Source organism: Heteronotia binoei, chromosome 20 (genome assembly GCF_032191835.1).
Source record: "Heteronotia binoei isolate CCM8104 ecotype False Entrance Well chromosome 20, APGP_CSIRO_Hbin_v1, whole genome shotgun sequence".
Taxonomy (NCBI): domain Eukaryota; kingdom Metazoa; phylum Chordata; class Lepidosauria; order Squamata; family Gekkonidae; genus Heteronotia; species Heteronotia binoei.
Window position 1 is genome coordinate 23,243,409 of NC_083242.1, and position 19,132 is coordinate 23,262,540.

General features: G+C 43.7%; 1 protein-coding gene across 2 annotated transcripts in view; it reads left to right on the top strand.

Annotated features, from left to right (window-relative positions):
- The window catches only part of REXO5 (RNA exonuclease 5), a 43,673-nt gene that overhangs the window by 1,111 nt on the left and 23,430 nt on the right, over window positions 1–19,132 (top strand). For both annotated transcript variants that reach the window (XM_060260914.1, XM_060260915.1), the window contains exons 2-7: window positions 2,611–2,779; window positions 5,304–5,422; window positions 5,785–5,911; window positions 17,084–17,168; window positions 17,768–17,875; window positions 18,534–18,622. In XM_060260914.1, coding sequence (XP_060116897.1) covers window positions 2,645–2,779; window positions 5,304–5,422; window positions 5,785–5,911; window positions 17,084–17,168; window positions 17,768–17,875; window positions 18,534–18,622 — 663 coding nt within the window. In that variant the 5' untranslated portion in view covers window positions 2,611–2,644. The remainder of the gene's footprint in view (window positions 1–2,610; window positions 2,780–5,303; window positions 5,423–5,784; window positions 5,912–17,083; window positions 17,169–17,767; window positions 17,876–18,533; window positions 18,623–19,132) is intronic.

Below are 19,132 nucleotides of genomic sequence, written 5' to 3' on the forward strand. Positions count from 1 at the left end.
CACAGTGACCAATATATGGCTAATAGCCACTGATGGACCTCTGCTCCATATTTTTATCCTATCCTTAATAGATTGGCCATGCTGGCTGGGACTGATGGGAGTTGTAGGCAAAAAACATCCGGAGAGCTACCATCAGCCACCCCTGCTCTAGGCTGTGTTGCTTGAGGCTGCTGCAGAGCCGGTGCTTCACATCCAGCAGGCGTGGGCTCTTTCAATCCCAGGCTCCCCGGTAGCAGCACCGTTAGTCCACTCGAGACCACGGGGAGAGAGTTGGAGCTCCTGCCGGGCAGAGTGCTCCGTACTTGCAGCGAGCTGTTTTGAATCATTGACAATGTACTGCAGAACCGTGACGTTTCCCACCCCCCAAAGATTCCTTCAAGCAAACAAGCAAATGTTTCCTTGGCTTCTAAGTTGTAGGAGACAGTGATATGAGCTAGAGCTGATGAACCGCCTTTGGCAAGAGGCCCTAAATCCTTGTGAGGCTTTGAGCGCAGCCCCTGGATTCATGAGCTGAAGCCCTACAAGCAGAACTCTACATCTTGGGGGAAAGTCCCACTTTAGTCGGTGGAGCATATGCCCTCTTTTTAAAAAATAAAATGCATTTTATTTGTTTTAAATGAGATACAAAAAGAAAGGGGGGGGGGACAGAAATAGCCACCATTCTGTAAACAAAACAAAAGCAAACATAAAAAGAAACCCTCAAAATGACTAACATAAAGAACAAGATGGTAAGAAAAATATATCAAACATAAAGACATATTGTTGAATCAAAGTATTGGCATAGGGCTTAATGGTTAGCACGTTTTGGAAATTTATCTTATATGCCCTCTTTTCTAAGGGGTTCAGGGATAACTAATTTTAGCTGGATCAAGAGAGTTGTGTACTTTATTTATTTACTTTGTTTTTGTAGCAGCCCTGCTAGTTCAAAGTAGCCCAATCTCATCAGAGCTCTGAAACTAAGCAGGGTTGGTACTTGGGTGGGAAATCGATTCTGCTCATCTCTTGCCTCGAAAACATTCTGAGGTGGAACTTTATGGGGTCACCAAGAGTTGGCTGCAACTCAACAGCACGCTTTAGCATTTTACTTAATGTATACTCCACCGTTCTCCCAAATCAAGAGGCTTGTTTCTTTCTCTTCTCATCCATTTTTTCCTCACAACAGTCCTGCGAGGTAGGTTAGACTGAAAGTACCTGGCTCAAAGCCACCCTGCCACTGTGTTTGGCAGAACGAAGATTCAGTCCTGGGTCTTCTGCACCAGGCATGTCCAACTTCAAACAGGTCAAGATCTATTTTTTTCTGGACAAAAGTGCTGGTGATTTTACCACCATGACAATTAAGTTTCAAATTAGTTTCGAATTAGATTTTAACCCACAAAAGTTGGGCTCCATTGCCCCTCCTCCCACAATGCACCTTTTGTCATTTACTGGTAAGCAATATAAGCAAATACAAAACAGAGAGACAAAGATCCAGAAAGAACTGCGAACAGTTTTTCTTAAATTTTTATTGTTATAACTTTCTTTAATTGTCTTAATACCTTTCTTCAACTTTTATTGAGTAATTTGTGTTAAATGTAGGTCAAGTATTGATCCAGGGTGATCTTGCGCAATCTTGAAAACTTCGCTTTTGCTAATTAGTGAGACGTCTGAGCCTGCATTTTCATCCACCAGCTTTTTGAAGTTGGGTGACTATTGCGTGAGGGTCAGTCTCAGGGAATCCTGGAGATGTTCATCTGTTATGTCATTTTCAGATGGGAAAACGCAGATTCACACAAATAAGTTGAACCGAAACAGTGTACAGCTTCACTGCATTTTCTCAAGTTGGGAAATTTGTCTCTAGGCACTAGCTTCCAAAACGATTCTTGCTCAGCAAGGGTCTTGAGAAAAATTTCATTTTTAAGGGTTACTATTTTGTTTTCAAGAGATGCCTTGTTCAGCGATGTTACAAAGTAGACAACAACACTTGCCTTTCACCAGGATGAAGTAGTCCATTTCCCATTCATCATGAAAGTGGTACTTTACTTTACTTTATTCGATTTATATCCCGCCCTACCCCACCGAGGTGGGCTCAGGGCGGCTTACAACAATAAAAGCTAACAAAGGTCGATTTAAATACAATTAAAATTATACAATAAAATACATAAAAGCCTAAAAATACATAAAACTCACATCGAGATACACTATGCTACTATTGGTAGGTATTGCTCTTCTTTGGAACACTCATCTTCGTTATACTGGGGTGGCTGGGGTGCTAAGTTAACACTGGCTGAATCTGGTCCAAAACTGTCACTGTCCCAAAGTATTAAAGATCAACAGGAACTGCTCTGGATGATGCCAAAACCACACATGCAGTTCTAAAAGTAAAAATAAGAATTCATCATACTGGCACCAATAATCAAATACCACCACACCAAACAATCATCAAAAAAACCCAAACACCTGTCCAGCAAACCATGAAACCAAGTGGGGCTGGTGATCTACCTCTGACCTCTCTGCGATCTACTGGTTGGACATACCTGTTCTACACTATACACACACTCTTTATGCAGAAGACTGAGTGGTTTTGTTCGTAGTAAATAACCTGCCATGCACTTTTATTATTTTTCCCTCCAGGTACAATCCATCTTAAATTGTGCTTCAAAACAAAATGGCTGCAGCAATAGAAGCAATTAAAAGTAAAAGACCATGTGAAGATGACAAAATTGTGGAAGAACCCTCAGAGCCCAAAAAGAAGAGAAAACTTGCTGAAGAGGATGCTTATCAAAACCAGCACAAAGTGATGGTATTTGCTGAAGATCATTCTGTGTTTTTTTCTGCAGCTTAGAAGAGACAGTCCAGTGGGAATGCCATTTGTCACACAAAATGGTCTTAGGCATGGCTCTGTGTACCTCAGCCACACCTGCTCTGACTGGCAGTGGCTTTCTGGAATCTCAGGCAGAAACAGCTCTTTCCCCACCCCTGCTCTCCAAAGTTTCTTGACATGCAAGGAACTGATCCTGAGGCCTGTTGCCACTGAGCTATGGTGGCTCTCACAATTTGTGAGCTTCTTTCTCAAAAATCTGATTGGAGTATTAGATCAAAATCCAAGCGACTCCTGGTTAAAGCCCTACTTTGTCATGCAGAGTAACCTTGGGTTGGACACTCCCTCTTGGCCTAACCTACCTCACAGGAGTGTTGTGAGGATGAAAAGGGGGGGGGGAGAGAATTATGCCTGCAGGCCTGAGGTCCATAGATGAACAATGTAGATGCACAGCTCTTAATCCATGTTGCTCACATCTCTGTCTGCCAAGTCAGTGTTTTTGTGAGCCCAGTCTGGCAGCATCCTGCAGAAGCCCAGGATGATGAATTGAGCCCTGGCCTATTTCTAGGGGTTTCTGCCAACCATGTGCAGCGTTCCCATGGTTCTTGCGTAGAATGCTGGAAGTGGCGACCGCTGATTAGGTTGCACTTTGCCTCTTTTGCTTTTGTCGATAAGGGTGCCTAACTCAGGATCACTTCACAGAGATCAGTTATGCCTAAAACTACGAAGAGTTCCTTGGTAGAATCACAGTGTTGGAAGGGACCTTCAGGATCATCTAGTCCAACCCTCTGCACGATGCAAAGAACTCACAAGTACCTCCCCCCCACATACCCCCAGTGGCCCCTGCTCTGTGCCCAGAAGATGGCAAATACCTCCAGGATCCCTGGCCAAACTGGCCTGGAGAAAAATTGCTTCCTGACCCCCAGTGTGGTGATCAGCATTTCCCTGGGTGTGTAAGAAAGGGTCGCAAGAACTAAACACTGATGCAGCCCTTCCTGCCCTCCTTCCCATGATCTGCCTAATTCACAGAAGCAGCATTGCTGTCAGATGGCCATGTCTCTGCCACCTGGCATTACCAAAGAAGGTATATACCCCATGTATATGAAACATGGGGGCGGACCCTCTGAGATTCTAGTAGCAAACTAAAATAGACTACTCCAGACAAGTCAGCGGCATCCTCCCTTAGAAGAGGCTGAGGAATACCTGCACAGGCAGAACAGTAGGGTATTTGGCTACTGCCTTGGTGGGAAGCTGGGGGGAGGGGTGGAGGCTTTCAAATGGAACTGGATCCTAGGAAAGCTACTTCCCCTCCTGTTGTGGCCCTGGCTTTCACACTATCCTATTGTAATGGGTTCCTCAGGGGGAAATCCTGCTGGGTCAGACTACCTAATCCAGTGTCCTATCGCAGCCAATCAGAAGCTTGCAGACCAAGCGGCAGCCCCTCCCTATCCACTGGTTTGGTGGTCTGCTTCCTCTGGACATGAAGGTTCCAGATAGCCACAAACAGGAAGTTCTGAATTTGGCTCAGAGATGCCCGAGTGGAATGCAAAAGGCACTAATGAGCACCAGGTTCTTGTTGTTTGAGTTGGAGGATTTAGACTGTTTCTGTCGCTCATGGAGTGAAAGATAAGGCTGAATAACCTGACTCTGGTGGGTGTGAGTTTTTTCTCCCCTTTAAGAAGCTGAGCAGCCAAAGGTGGATAATGTCTAAGAGGGGCGGGGTGTGTGTGGAATGTTTCAGTTGTACATTTCATGATTCTTTAAAACAGGGGTGTCGAACTCATTTGTTATGAGCGCCAGATCTGACATAAATGAGACCTTGCCAGGCCGGGCCACGTGTGTCATAAAATGTAATGCCAGGTGGCAGAGATCTAAGCTTCATAAAGCACACAAACACAAAGATTTTTTTAAAAAAACTTAAAACATGCTTAAAACACTGGCATGTTGGTTTTAAAGGTGCTTTCTTTGTATTTCTCCCATGCATTCCAGGCTCTTTCAATCACACAGCAGAGCTACTGAGCCAAGCCTCTCTTTATTTCTGTTGGCTGAGGCTCCTCCCCCCCGTCCGGTCCACTGGGGAAAGACGGAAAGCGCCAGAGCTTCCTTGAGAGAGAGAAGGAAGCAGATGAAAGTCAGTTCCTTGGGGGCCTGATAGAGCCCTCAAGGGTCCTGATTTGGCCCCCAGACTGCATGTTTGACACACCTGCTTTAAAAATCTTTGTGCACATTTGGGGGCTGTTCAGTCCAGATTGTGGGCTCTGCAAATGGCTTGTCTGACAGCAGTCTTTTGGCATCGACATTGTTTATGCAGAGCCCTTTCCGAGCTATGCTAGTTTTGCGTAACAAGAGTCTTGCATGTTTGTCCCGCTCCCAGCGTAGTTTTTACTGTGCCCTTTTGTGCCAGACAAGCTCTCCACTTCTGGATTTCATTACTGTAAGGAGAGGCTGGAATCCCAAAACTCTGCGTCTGCGTAAACAATTCGCAGCCTGTTCTCTCATTTCACAGGAGAAGAAACCTCGCCTGTCAACTGAAGCCTTTGGAGATTGTGAAATCGGCTATGACCAACTGCATGAATTTCTGAAATACGCTGCGTTGGGGAAAGGTCAAAATGCTGTTCAGCCCAGGTAGGGCCTCCATTTCTGTTCTATAAAGCATCTTGTCTGGGTGGAAGAATCAAAGCTATTTAAAGGCCTCCCACACAACATGGTTCTGATATTCGCTGATGGGCTGTAAGTGCTGGCACAGGCTTGCTTCCTTTATTAGACTGCCTCCTACTGAAGCTGTGTTCTGACAGCGCAAATAGACCACAATGTGTTTGTGACGTTTATAAGCCTCAGGCGTGAGCATTCCTTCCCTTGCCTCCACACAAAGACAAAAGGCTTTCTGGTTCTCTCCCACCTAGCCAAATGCTCTAACCACTACACCTGTCAAACACCCATCAGTTCTAGAATCATGCCATGGGTCTGTTGTCTTCTTTGGGTTGCAGGTGGTGCCGTATTCATCACCAAAGGCATTTGACCAGTACGGTAGTGGTGGTTCTCCATGAACTGAGTCAGATCCACTTCTACAGGTTTTACATGCAGTTCAAGCATCTCCGCAAAACCTTCAGGCATGTAAGTGTGTCGTGTGTTGGGGAGGGGTGGTGGCTCAGTGGTAGAGCATCTGCTTGGTAAGCAGAAGGTCCCAGGTTCAATCCCCGGCATCTCCAACTAAAAAGGGTCCAGGCAAATAGGTGTGGAAAACCTCAGCTTGAGACCCTAGAGAGCCACTGCCAGTCTGAGTAGACAATACTGACTTTGACGGACCGAGGGTCTGATTCAGTATAAGGCAGCTTCATATGTCCCTCACCCCCACACGCCCAGTTTTTAAAGCTGGATGAACTCTGGAGTTGTCTTCTGCTTTAATTGTGCTTTGCATTTATATAGCGCTTTCAGTGTTCAAAGCGCTTCATGAGACACAGTCATCTTCAGAACAGTCCTGCGAGGTCGGCCACTTGATAAGGGGGTCTTATTAGGTATTTCTACCCTGTTTTTGTCCCCAGCGAGGGCCCAAGGTGGCTTACAGCATCATTCTCCCCTCCTGCACTTTAATCTGTGCCATAGATTTAGAAAGAGTGACTGGTCCAAAGTCATCCCGCAAGCTTCCATGGCAGAGGAGGGATCTGAAATTCCGAATCTCCCAGATCCAAGTTCAGGACTCACAACAGCTACACCACCCTGCTGCTGTGTCTTTAAAGAGTCCTGTGAGCAAGGCTGTGGGGTTGCTTCAGTCCTTGCGACAGTCCTGCAGGGTAGGCCAGAAAGTGCTTTCATGGTACTTGGAAATGCTTTTAGCAGAGAATATGCTGGAGCACAGAGTTGGAGCCTGAGAATCTGTGGGGATGGAAAGGAGCAATGAAGTCACTGCAGCCTTCTCCACCTGGTCACTGGAAGCCTTTCTCCTCACCCCCGCCATCTCAGGGCTTTTCTTGACAACTCCCCCCCCCCTTTAAAAGTGCAATTGTTCATACGCTCTTACCAGGAGACACCCTCCTTTGCCCAGCCTCCCTGGGAGGTCGGTTAGGCTGAGAGATAGCAACTGGCCCAAGGTCACTCAGTGAGCTTCCATAGCAGAGTTTCAAACCTGGACCTTCCAGGTCCTAGCCTGACACTTGGGCCAGTTGCTGTCTCTCAGCCTAACCTACCTTACAAGGAGGCTGGGCAAAGGAGGGTGTTTTCTAGTAAGAGCTTATGAACAATTTCACCACTATACCTTGCTACACCTTTCCCTACTGTTACAACTGCGCCTTTTTCCTTTTGATCCTCCCTTCTGTCCCCATTTGCAGACTTAGGAAGGTGTTTGGTTTGTGTGTTTGGAGCTCTTCAGTTCAGGAAAGAAAAACAGGGGAGAGGTGAAGAAGAAGAAGAAGATATTTGATTTATATCCTGCCCTCCACTCCGAAGAGTCTCAGAGTGGCTCACAATCTCCTTTACTTTTCTCCCCCACAACAGACACCCTGTGAGGTGGGTGGGGCTGGAGAGGGCTCTCACAGCAGCTGCCCTTTCAAGGACAACCTCTGGCAGAGCTATGGCTGACCCAAGGCCATTCCAGCAGGTGCAAGTGAAGGAGTGGGGAATCAAACCCGGTTCTCCCAGATAACCACTACACCAAACTGGCTCTTTGGGGGGAGTTTATGAAATGCCTGTACAAACTCCCAGGCATAAGCCCCAAGAGGGAGCCGGGAGGCTTGAAGGCTTTCACGGCTGCAGTCCATTGGTTGTTGTATATTTTCCGGGCTGTGTGGCCATGGTCTTGGCATTATGAGACTTGATGTTTCACCAGCAACTGTGACTGGAATCCTCAAAGGTGTAACCCAGAAAACTGGAGTTCTCTCTTGGTCAAATTGAGAAGAAGTTGGTAGGCATGTAATTTATATCTACTCAGGCAGGCGGGGTAGGGCTGAGTCATTATGTTGTGGAAGCTTCCTGGGCTGTGACATGCTAATGGAGAATGTCACATCCCAGGAAGCTCCCACAACATAATGACTCAGCCCTACCCCACCTGCCTGAGTAGATATAAATTACCTGCCTACCAACTTCTTCTCAATTTGACCCAGAGAGAACTCCAGTTTTCTGAGTTACACCTTTGAGGATTCCAGTCACAGTTGCTGACGAAACGTCTCACAATTCCAAGACCACTGCTACACAGCCCGGAAAATATACAACAACCAACTCCTGGAGTGGCTTTGCAGGGTCAGGCCTGGAGGAGCCATTCCTCTTAACAGCATCTTGACCTACAAGGGATGCGGAACCGTGGTCTTCTCCGTTAGCCAGGTGGCACTTTAAAAAAACAACAACACAGCAACACATTGTGGGTTCTGGGAAAGATGGTTTCCGAAATCAAACAAAGAACCGCTTTTCACTTTCCTGCAGCTCTTTTTGTTTCTCTGCACAGGATGCTTTGACATCAGTAACCCTCACCAGGGGTGGGGATGGGGGGGCTTCCCAGGAGCAGCAAAACACACATTCTCCAATTCAGCGCAATTTCCAGGCTTTCCAGGAATAAAAGACTACTTTGTGTGTAAACAGGACGTGAGGCTGAGCTTTCCCCGGCCTCCTGTCTGGAAGTCAAGATGCAATAATAATAATAAGCCGCTGTATACAAAAGAGACTGGTATTAGTCATCAACAATTTTAGTCGCTAACAATTTCCTGAAATGTTGTCATCTTCTGCCACCCTCAACCACTCCTGGTTTTTTTAAATTAATGAATTGTTACAGTCAAACACCAGCACAAAAGTAAATGTATTACCTTTGCTTTTCTAAAACTCAAGCCTACAAAAATGTCAAAGATCAAAAGTTGCTCTGTAGAACTATTCCCAGAACAGTGGCAGCTTTTTAAAAAAATCAAGAGTCTTAAGACCATCTGAAATCTTATGGCCCAGCGAGGCTACAGCTATGCATTGTTGGATCTTGCCCCGTTGTGCTACAGCAGTGATCCCCAGTGTGGCACCAGGAAACACCTTCTTTCCTTCTTCCCAAAAGCAAAGAGCCAGTCCTGGCTTTTCCTCCCTTCACTGGAGCAGGGAAGGGCCACAGAAGGGCTTTACCTTGGGGGCTGCAAAGGCATACCCACTGGGGGAGAGCCACCTCCATCACAGGAGAAAGCCTGACTTGGAACCTCCCACCGTGTCGTGATTGGTCCAAGCTCCCAGACAGCTGTTCTGAGGTCAATTACACCCCCTTTCCCCGTGGCAGCCATTTTGTGGGACTGAGTGCTTCTTCTCAACTTTCTATGAGCAACCACAGGCTCAACCTTACGGGCCCCTGGGCCATAGCAGTCGTTCACAACTGGATTTGTGTGTGTGTGCGTGTAGACAAAACCAGCAGAGGGAGATAAACCATTACTACAGTATCATGCAACAACAGCGCAATACTCAATAGTGTGCGGCTGCACCCACGTGGAAAAACTTTTTCTGTTCTGCAGAATGCTTAGGCTGGACGTTAAGAACTCAAAAAGGGACAGAGGGAGAAGAGAGAGAAATGTTGCTTTGGGGGCATGATGGGATCCCAACTGGAGCCTCCTGAAAGTGGGAGGGGAGGGAGTGTTCCAGGCAGCCTGGGCTCAAGCACAGAGCAGCCTTCAAGATGCTTGAAAGAGATGCCCACAAACATACTAAGCTGTCTCTGCCTTTGAAATTATGGAAGGCAGCAGCGAATCAATACTCTTCACCTTTGACAGAAGCCAGCGAGAGTGAAATCTATAAGCTTAGTTGCTCTGTTTGATCCTCCAAGGCCGGCTTGCACACAGTGGGTTTGGACAGTGCCAAGAGAGAATGCACCAAAAGCTCCTCCACTGGTTGTTTTTGGCAGTTGTTCATGCAGGATCATGGAAGACAGGGACTGAATGGAACAAAATCTGGGAAAGAGAGCAGAAAGGCACACAGTGCTGCTCTGCCCTATAGCAGTGATGCGGCTTCCTGGGGATGTTGTGAACTTCCCAATGTGGGCGTGGCTGTAGATTTCTTGAGAGGCTTCTGGTATTCCTTGAGGTGTGCAAGTTCAGCCAAGGTATACCTCTAGCACGGCAAACAGGGGAGGGCAGGGCTTTGACAGCGAATGTAATTGAGAAATCAGATCTGTTACTCACTTTTCTGATCCGGGCATTCATTCCTTTCTGATCTTGGCATTCAGAGTCAGTTTGGTGTAGTGGTTAAGTGTGCAGACTCTTATCCGGGAGAACTGGGTTTGATTCCCCACTCCTCCACTTGCAGCTGCTAGCATGGCCTTGGGTCAGCCATAGCTCTGGCAGAGGTTGTCCTTGAAAGGGCAGCTGCTGTGAGAGCCCTCTCCAGCCCCACCCACCTCACAGGGTGTCTGTTGTGGGGGAGGAAGGGAAAGGGGATTGTGAGCTGCACTGAGACTCTGTCCTTGAGAGGGCAGCTGCTGGGAGAGCCCTCTAAGCCCCACCCACGTCACAGGGTGTCTGTGGCGGGGGAGGAAGGTAAAGGAGATAGTAGGCCGTTCTGAGACTGTCCTTGAAAGGGCAGCTGCTGTGAGAGCCCTCTCAGCCCCACCCACCTCACAGGGTGGCTGTTGTGGGGGAGGGAGGTAAAGGAGATTGTGAGCTGCTCAGAGACTCTGTCCTTGAAAGGGCAGCTGCTGAAATCACTGAGACTTCCGGGGAGGAAAATGGCGAGCTGAGTTGTCTCTCGTAACGGGAGCAAGCTGAAGGTCTTGTTCGGGGTAGTGGAGGGCAAACCAAAGCCCACTGCCTACCTTTCTCAGTGAGAGAAAGGTCCAAGACTTGCACTAAAAACTTTAGAAGAGATTTACCTTGGCTGAAAAGGAGCTTTGGAGAAGGGTCCTTTGAGGCTTTGAGGAGTCTCAGAAGTTTGCAAAATTATCGTCTGCAAGATCTCTCAGAGCCATGGATTTGGCATAAGCTCGTCACGATCCTAACCTTCTGGGACATTTTTAAACAACTAAAGTCTTGGAAGACCAGTGGAACTTGGATAAACAGAGGAAAAAAGGTACAGAAACTCTTCTTTCACTCCGGAGCTATTTACAGACTAAAGAGACGTTTTAAAGGTGGAAATAAGGGGAAAATATAAAACTTGCAAGTAGAAGAAGGGAAGGGTGAAGTTTGGACTATTTTGACATAAAAGACAGTGTTAAAAACTGCTAAAAATTGAAGAGAAATCATTGTTGTGTCTACTTACGATTTGTGGAATGTAAACAACCATACTGCGCAGGAATATACTGGAACAGTCCTTTAACTCTACTGAGCAAGACAGGAAGTGCGTCAAGCAATCTATAAGGTTGAAGGTGACAGAGACAGGAAGCAGTAAAGAAAAAAGCCTACTCTACATCATAGAGAAACATCGGCAGCCATTGCTGGGAGGTCCAATTTAAAACATCGTTTTAAAAAGATTTGGGACTTTAAAAAGTGACAGAAACGACAGGGAAAAGGGTAAGAAGATAAGAACTATTGACTACATTATTGGTGGGCTCCTGGGGTGATTTTAAAAGGGGAAAAAAAATCTTTAAAAGGAAAAAAAATCGCGGCCGCCATTTTGGATTTTTTAAAGACTTTTTTGTTAAATATCTTTGCTTTGGGGGCTCAGAAACCAGCGAAATTGGGCTTGCTGGAAAGGGCAAGCCCTGCTCTATTGAACCTGACTGTCAGATTTTAAATTGGTGAGGTCAAAAATTTCGTCATTTTTTTAAAGGGGAAAAATTCTTCAAAAATTTATATCTGGGCCTGGGAAGCTCAGAAGAAAACAGAACAAAGTTTAATTGAGAGAGAAAATTTAGACCTTCTGAACTTGGTAGTCAAACTTGCAAATTGTGCGACGGAAATTTTTGGTATTTTAATTGCATCCCCCTTGCTCTTTGCTTAAATGTCAGAGCCCAGGCAGCCCCGAACAAGAGCCCTTTCATTAGATAAAATGCAAGACCAAATGGAGGCTATGGAAGCCAGGATTATGAAAGGAGTTAAGAAAATGATGGAAGAGTTGAAGGAAGAATTTACTACAGTGATTAAAAAAGAAGTGGATGACCTCAAAAACCAAATTGGGAAAATAGACAAGAAAGTACAGGAGGTGGAGGAGAAAGTTAAAATACATGATACCACCTTGCTGAAAGTACAAGAAAAAGTGACGATTCACGACTGCAAATTAATGGAAAATCAGCTACGTTTGAGAGGAGTACCTGAGGAAGAGAATGATGATTTGAAAGGATATATAACAAACATAATCGCAGAATTCTTAGAAGAAGACCCTGATAAGACTAAAAGCATGTATGATCACATGTATAGAGTCAACTCGCTATATGCCAAAAAAAATAACTTACCAAGAGATGTGGTTGTAAGATTCATGACAAAGGAAATGGTGGGAAGGATTATGAAGAGAAACTTTGAACAATCATTGATAGTAAGAGGTAGCAGAGTGAGAATTATGAAGGAGCTACCGAAAGAAGTGATAAATGACAGGAGAACATATAAAAAGTTGACAGAAAAATTGAAAGACAATGGCACAAGGTATAGATGGATAATCCCCGAGGGTGTGAGCTTTGAACTTCAGGGGAAGAGAGTCACGATCACAAATGCCCGAGAACTGAGGAGATTTTTTGAAGAAAATAAAGAATTTGCACCATGATGGATTACAAACTATTGTCTTGGAATGTTAATGGACTAAATTCACCACAAAAAAGAAGGGCAACCTTTCATTGGATTAAAAAGCAAAATTGTAATATAATTTGTTTGCAAGAAGTCCACATTAAACAAAAGGATTATAAATTTTTATGGAACAAACAATTGGGAAGGGAATTTTTTTCGTTAGCTGACCAGAAAAAAAGGGGAGTAGTTTTTTATATTAAACAAGACCTGGAGCCAAAATTGGTATTTAAAGATAAGGATGGAAGATTTGTAGCAGTGGAAATAACATCAAATGGGAAAAAAACGCTGTTATTGGGACTATATGCACCTAATGGTGCAAAAGATGTTTTTTTTAAAGACATTACACAACAACTAGATGAGTTGACCTACGATCAAATACTCTTAATGGGAGATTTTAATGGAACAGTTGAGAACTCATTGGATAGATCCGGAGGGAAAAAAAATAGTGGAAAAGAAGGAAAATTGCCAAAGTCTTTTTTTGAATTAGTAAAACAGGAAAATTTGGAGGACATATGGAGAAAGTTTAACCCTGAAGTGCGGGACTATACTTTTTTTTCTGCAAGACATAAGACATTTTCTAGAATTGACATGCTATGGGGAACCAGAGATTTAGGCCTCATAACAAGAAAGATAGAGATTTTGCCTAAAATTGGCACTGACCATAACCCAATAATGTGGATTACAAAACTGTCCAAAAGATTGAGAAGATGGAGATTGATTGAAGACTTGCTACAGAACAAAGAAACAGTGACTTTCCTAGGAAAAGAAACTAAAGAATTTTTCCAAGTGAATGATAAAGAAGATATCGATTTTCAGACGGTCTGGGATGCTTATAAAGCAGTAATGAGAGGGTTGCTGATTACTTTGAACAATAAAGATAAAAGGGAAAAAGAAAAACAACTACTGGATATTCAAAATGAAATAAAGAAAAAAGAAGGAGAGCTGAGGAAAAGACCAGGGAAAAAGAAAATTCTAAGGGAAATTTCAATATTGCAAACTCAACTAAGACATTTATTAAACAAAGAAGTAGAATGGAACTTGAAAAGGCTCCAGCAAAAATCGTTTGAAGGAGCAAATAAGACGGGGAAATACTTGGCGTGGCAGCTGAAAAAAAAGAGGGAAAATAAAATAATTAATAGAATTGTGATAGATGAAAGAGACGTAGTTACTCAAGAGGGAATAAAAAGAGAATTTTTTAAGTATTATGCCAAGCTGTTTAAAGGTGCTGAAGTAAAGAGAAAAAAGATAGATGAATATCTACAGAAAATAAAAATTGAGCCATTAACTGAGAATATGAGAAAAATTTTGAATGACCCAATTGAAAAAATAGAAATTGAGGCAGCAATCAACGTGATGAAAAATGATAAAGCTCCCGGGCCAGACGGTTATACAGCCAAGTATTTTAAAATGTTTAAAGATGAATTAATACCAAAATTACAGAAGCTGATGAATGCAATAAGAGTCAAAGGGAAGGTACCAAATACATGGAAAGAAGCTGTTATTTCTTTGATACCTAAAGAAGAAAGAGATGTTACAAATGTGAAAAATTACAGACCAATTTCACTTTTGAACAATGATTATAAAATATTTACAAGAATTCTGGCAGAACGTCTTAAGCAATATTTGATAAATTTTATAAAAGAGGACCAAGCCGGTTTTCTTCCCAAAAGACAAATAAGAGACAATATTAGAACTGTTGTAAATATTGTAGAATATTATGAAAGACATCCAGAAAAGGAAGTAGCGCTATTCTTTGCGGATGCAGAAAAAGCATTTGACAATTTAAATTGGGACTTTATGTTTGCAGTGATGGAAAAAATGGAGCTTGGAGAAAGTTTTATAAGAATGATAAAGGCAATATATTCTGAACAAAGTGCAAGGCTGTGCATCAACGCAGATCTTACAGATGAAATGAAAATTAGTAAAGGTACCAGACAAGGCTGCCCGCTTTCGCCATTGCTGTTTATAATGACTCTTGAAATTTTACTAATGCAGATTCAAGAAGAAAAAGATTTAGAAGGACTACAAATAAAAGGATTTACCTATAAATACAGAGCATTTGCAGATGATATAATGTTTATAAATGAAAATCCTTTACAAGTTACACCTTTGTTGTTAATGAGAATACAAGAGTTTGGGGAGTTGGCGGGACTTTATATAAACAAAGAAAAATCAAAAATCTTATGTAAGAATATGCAGAAAAATAGACAACAAGAACTACAAAGACTAACGGGTTGTGAAGTTACCTCTAAGGTAAAATACCTAGGGGTAGAGATAACAATGAAAAATATTGATTTGTTTAAGAACAATTATGAAAAGCTATGGCGTAAAATAGAAGAAGACATGCTAAAGTGGAACAAGCTCAATTTGTCACTGTTGGGTAGAATAGCTGCAGTAAAAATGAATATTTTACCAAGGATTATGTATCTGTTTCAAACCATCCCCATTGTGAAAGATGCTAAGCAATTTGATAAATGGCGAAGAAAAATTTCGGAATTCGTGTGGGCCGGGAGGAAACCTAGAATTAAAATGAAAGTCCTGATAGATGCGAAAGAGAGAGGTGGATTCCAATTACCAGATTTGAAACTGTATCATGAAGCAATTTGTTTAGTATGGTTAAAAGAATGGATAACGTTATTAAATAAAAAACTTCTAATGTTAGAAGGCCATGGAAAAAAATTCGGCTGGCATGCATATTTGTACTATGGAAAAAAGAAGATGGACGGTCTTTTCTCTCACCATTATATAAGGAGTAGCTTATTAAATGTGTGGATAAAGTACAAGAAATATGGTGATGAGAGGAGACCTTTATGGATAGTGCCGGCTGAAGTGATAAAGTTAACGGCCAAAACAGTCAAGGAAAAACAACTATCATACAACCAGTTACTAAAAATACAAAGCGGGAAAATAGAATTGAAAACTGCAGAAGAACTAAACTATAAATATGATTGGTTTCAAATGCAACAAATAAAAAGTTTGATGGAGAATGATATCAAAGCTGAAGGAATAAGGAAAGAACAAACAGAAATGGAAAGAGTTCTGCTTGGAGATAATGAGAAATTAATTTCAAAAGTGTACAAATTACTTTTACAATGGGCTACAGAAGATGAAGTAGTGAAATCTCAAATGATAAAATGGGCAATTAATGTAAATAAAGAAATAAAGATGGAATCTTGGGAATATCTGTGGAAAAATTCCATGAAACTCGCAACATGTCATAGTATTAAAGAGAACTGTTTTAAGATGATGTATAGATGGTATATGACTCCAAAAAAATTAGCAAAGATGAACAATAAGATGCCAGATAGGTGCTGGAAATGTAAAAAGCATGAAGGTTCTTTCTACCATATGTGGTGGACTTGTGAAAGAGCTAAAATGTTTTGGCAAATGATTCAACAAGAGATATCTAAGATCCTGGGATATGAATTCAATAAAGAGGCAGAGACTTTTCTGCTGGGATTACAAATGGAAAAATTTCCAAAAGAAGATAGAACATTAATATGGTACTTGCTCTCAGCTGCTAGGACATTGTATGCGCAGTTGTGGAAGCAAGAAAAAATACCAGAAAAATGGGACTGGATTATGAAAGTTATGTCATGGAGTGAAATGGACAAATTAACAAGAAAATTAAGAGACTGTGATTTAGAACTTTTTAACCAAGAGTGGAAGAAATTCAGAAGATATGTAGAGAAAGAGTGGAAAATAAAAGGACATTGGACAATTTTTGAGGATTAAGATTTTTAAGATAACAATACAATTCTTGAAGGGGGTTCTTCTTCCCTATGTTTCTTTTTTGTTTCGTTTTTTTTCTTGATAGTTAAGGGTACCTTTAATATCTGTTTTTTTAAAGAAAATAACACTGGCGGGGGTCAAGTAATTGGGGGAGGGGTGGGAGAAAGTAAGATGTGGGGTAGAATGATGGTCTTTTTCTTAATATATATTAAGCTTTTTATAAGTTGTAGTTATAGTTCTACTACCATATGTTACTAATAAAATTGTTTATTCGAAAGGGCAGCTGCTGTGAGAGCCCTCTCAGCCCCACCCATCTCACAGGGTATCTGTTTTGGGGGAGGGAGGTAAAGGAGATTGTGAGCTGCTCAGAGACTCTGTCCTTGAAAGGGCAGCTGCTGTGAGAGCCCTCTCAGCCCCACCCATCTCACAGGGTGTCTGTTTTGGGGGAGGGAGGTAAAGGAGATTGTGAGCTGCTCTAAGACTCTGTCCTTGAAAGGGCAGCTGCTGTAAGAGCCCTCTCAGCCCCACCCATCTCACAGGGTGTCTGTTGTGGGGGAGGAAGGGAAAGGAGATTGTAGGCCATTCTGAGACTCTGTCCTTGGAAAGGCAGCTGCTGTGAGAGCCCTCTGAGCCCCACCCACCTCACAGGGTGTCTGTTGTGGGGGAGGAAGGGCAAGGAGATTGTGAGCCGCTCTGAGACTCTGTCCTTGAAAGGGCAGCTGCTGTGAGAGCCCTCTCCAGTCCCACCCACCTCACAGGGTGTCTGTTGTGGGGGAGGAAGGTAAAGGAGATTGTGAGCCGCTCTGAGACTCTTTGGAGTGGAAGGCGGGATATAAATTCAATATCTTCTTCTTTATCTGTCTCTTATTTAAGATGTGTTGTCTTCTTTTTGTAATAGCGCTTCTCTTTGCCACCTGTCTCCAGTTTTACAGAAGCACTTTTGGGTGCAGGAATAAATGGCAATCCACTACTCGGCAGAGAAGGTAATTTTATCCTTGTGAATTTCCAAACACCATGTAATGGGCTCCTGAACCCTTGGTTCCCTAAAATTCCTGATTAGCCCGAACTGGAGTTTCTCAAGATGCTCAGAGTTGCATACGTAATTCTTCCCTCTTCTATTTTATTCTCAAACTTTTTGAAGCGGGACTTGCCTCTAAACTTACCATAGTTTTCAGGTCTCACTTGGCAGAGGTGACTCCTTGCTACTTTCTCCCTCCCCAGCATAAATCTCAGTAATCTGAGCTCAGTTAACACGGAATTTATACTTTCCGTATTCATAAATGCAGAGCACGGCTGAGGCTGTTCCTCAAGGCCATTTTGCCCCCTATGCAGAGGCAAAGCCAAATTTGCCCTTGAACCTCCTCACCTGGCTCCCTGCAAGAGGATCACAACCTGCTTCTGAATTCTAGCCCCCAGGGGGAGAACCTCTCTCCACCCTCAAGTGACTGCCATAATCAATCTTCTCATTCCTCGTCCTGATCTTCAATCTGATAAGCTTCCAAGGAAACCTAGACGTTCCCAGAAGTGCTTTGAAAGCGGCTTTCGGGCACTTCCACCCAACTTTCCTGGTTTGTTATTTCAGAACTGAAGAAAGATCCAGTAATTCAGAAATACGGAGAAGAAAAGCGTGGGCTATCCAGTTACATTCTAACCCAAGAACAGATGCGTCGCTACAACTACCCTCTAGAAGGTAGGAATGCCTTGGAGGAATGCCTGCTACACTGCATCATGGGTAGGATAGTCTTGAGAAATAGCAACTTGGGAGTTGAGGGGGTAGGATTTGAACCAAGAACCCTGTTCGAATGTACGTAAAATGCTTTGAATACCGTAAAGTATTTTTAAAAAATGTTCTTCAAAGTATTCTGGTAAACGTACCAATCCCCCTAACTTGAGAGGGTTCAGTGGCAGAGTATGTGCTGGGCCTTGGTGGAATGCCTGCTACACTTTGCATCATGGGTAGAATAGTCTTGAGAAATAACAACTTGGAGTTGAGGGGGTGGGATTTGAACCAAGAACCCTGTTGATCAGCAGTGGCTTCTTACACCACCAAGGCGGTGGCCACTGCTTAGAGGACGGGAGTACAGGTCACAGCAGCCCCACAATCCTCCTGTCCTGTGAAGTCAGGTAGAGGGGCAGTCATTTGCTACTGAGGGTTATAAAGACTTGCCAGGCTGCTTTGCAGCCTGTCAGCCTTCAATCCCTTCTGCTCATGCTTAGCCTGACACTCCATTGCTTCATTACTGGACCCTGGGCTTCCCCCATATTTGTGCCCAGAATGCCAGCCTCTGTACCGCACACTGGCTCTTGTTTTGGTTTTCTTTGAGAAAAATCTCTGCTTCTTTCTGCAGGGTCCAGCGACTGCAGCCATTTTGTTTCCACCTGTCACAACGTCCCGCCTTCAGATGACAGTCCCCTTTTCGGACTGGACTGTGAAATGGTAGTTTTGCTTCCTTTCCTAACAAACAGTGGCTGACCTGTGCAAACTCTGCCATAAGAAATTAGTCCAGCATGAATACTGGATTTTTGAAGTTCTTGGTCCTGGGAACCTTCTGGGTTTGTTAGCAGTATGGAGACATAACCCTCATTTGAAGCAGAAGTGTCTTTCTTTTAGATATCATGGGGTGGGGGGCAGAAATCCCATTTCCCTCCCATTGAACTCCACAACCAGGCCCAACTGTTCACCTTGGACTCTGGCTGCAGTTCTGCCAGTGTCTGGGAGCCGCTCCAAGCCCTGAGTTGTGCTGCCACAACAGCTGGGCCCCATCTGGCTACCAGCATCCACTGCCACGGCCAAGCCTGGAGCAGCTCCCAGCATGCACTGCTGCTCCCAGCCTTAAGGGGCTCCTGACTTGTGTGGACTCTGCAGCTGGGCCCCAAGTGCTGCTGCAGCTGAGCCCCACCATGTCTGCAACCTCAGCCAAGCCTGGAATGGACCCCAAGATGCACC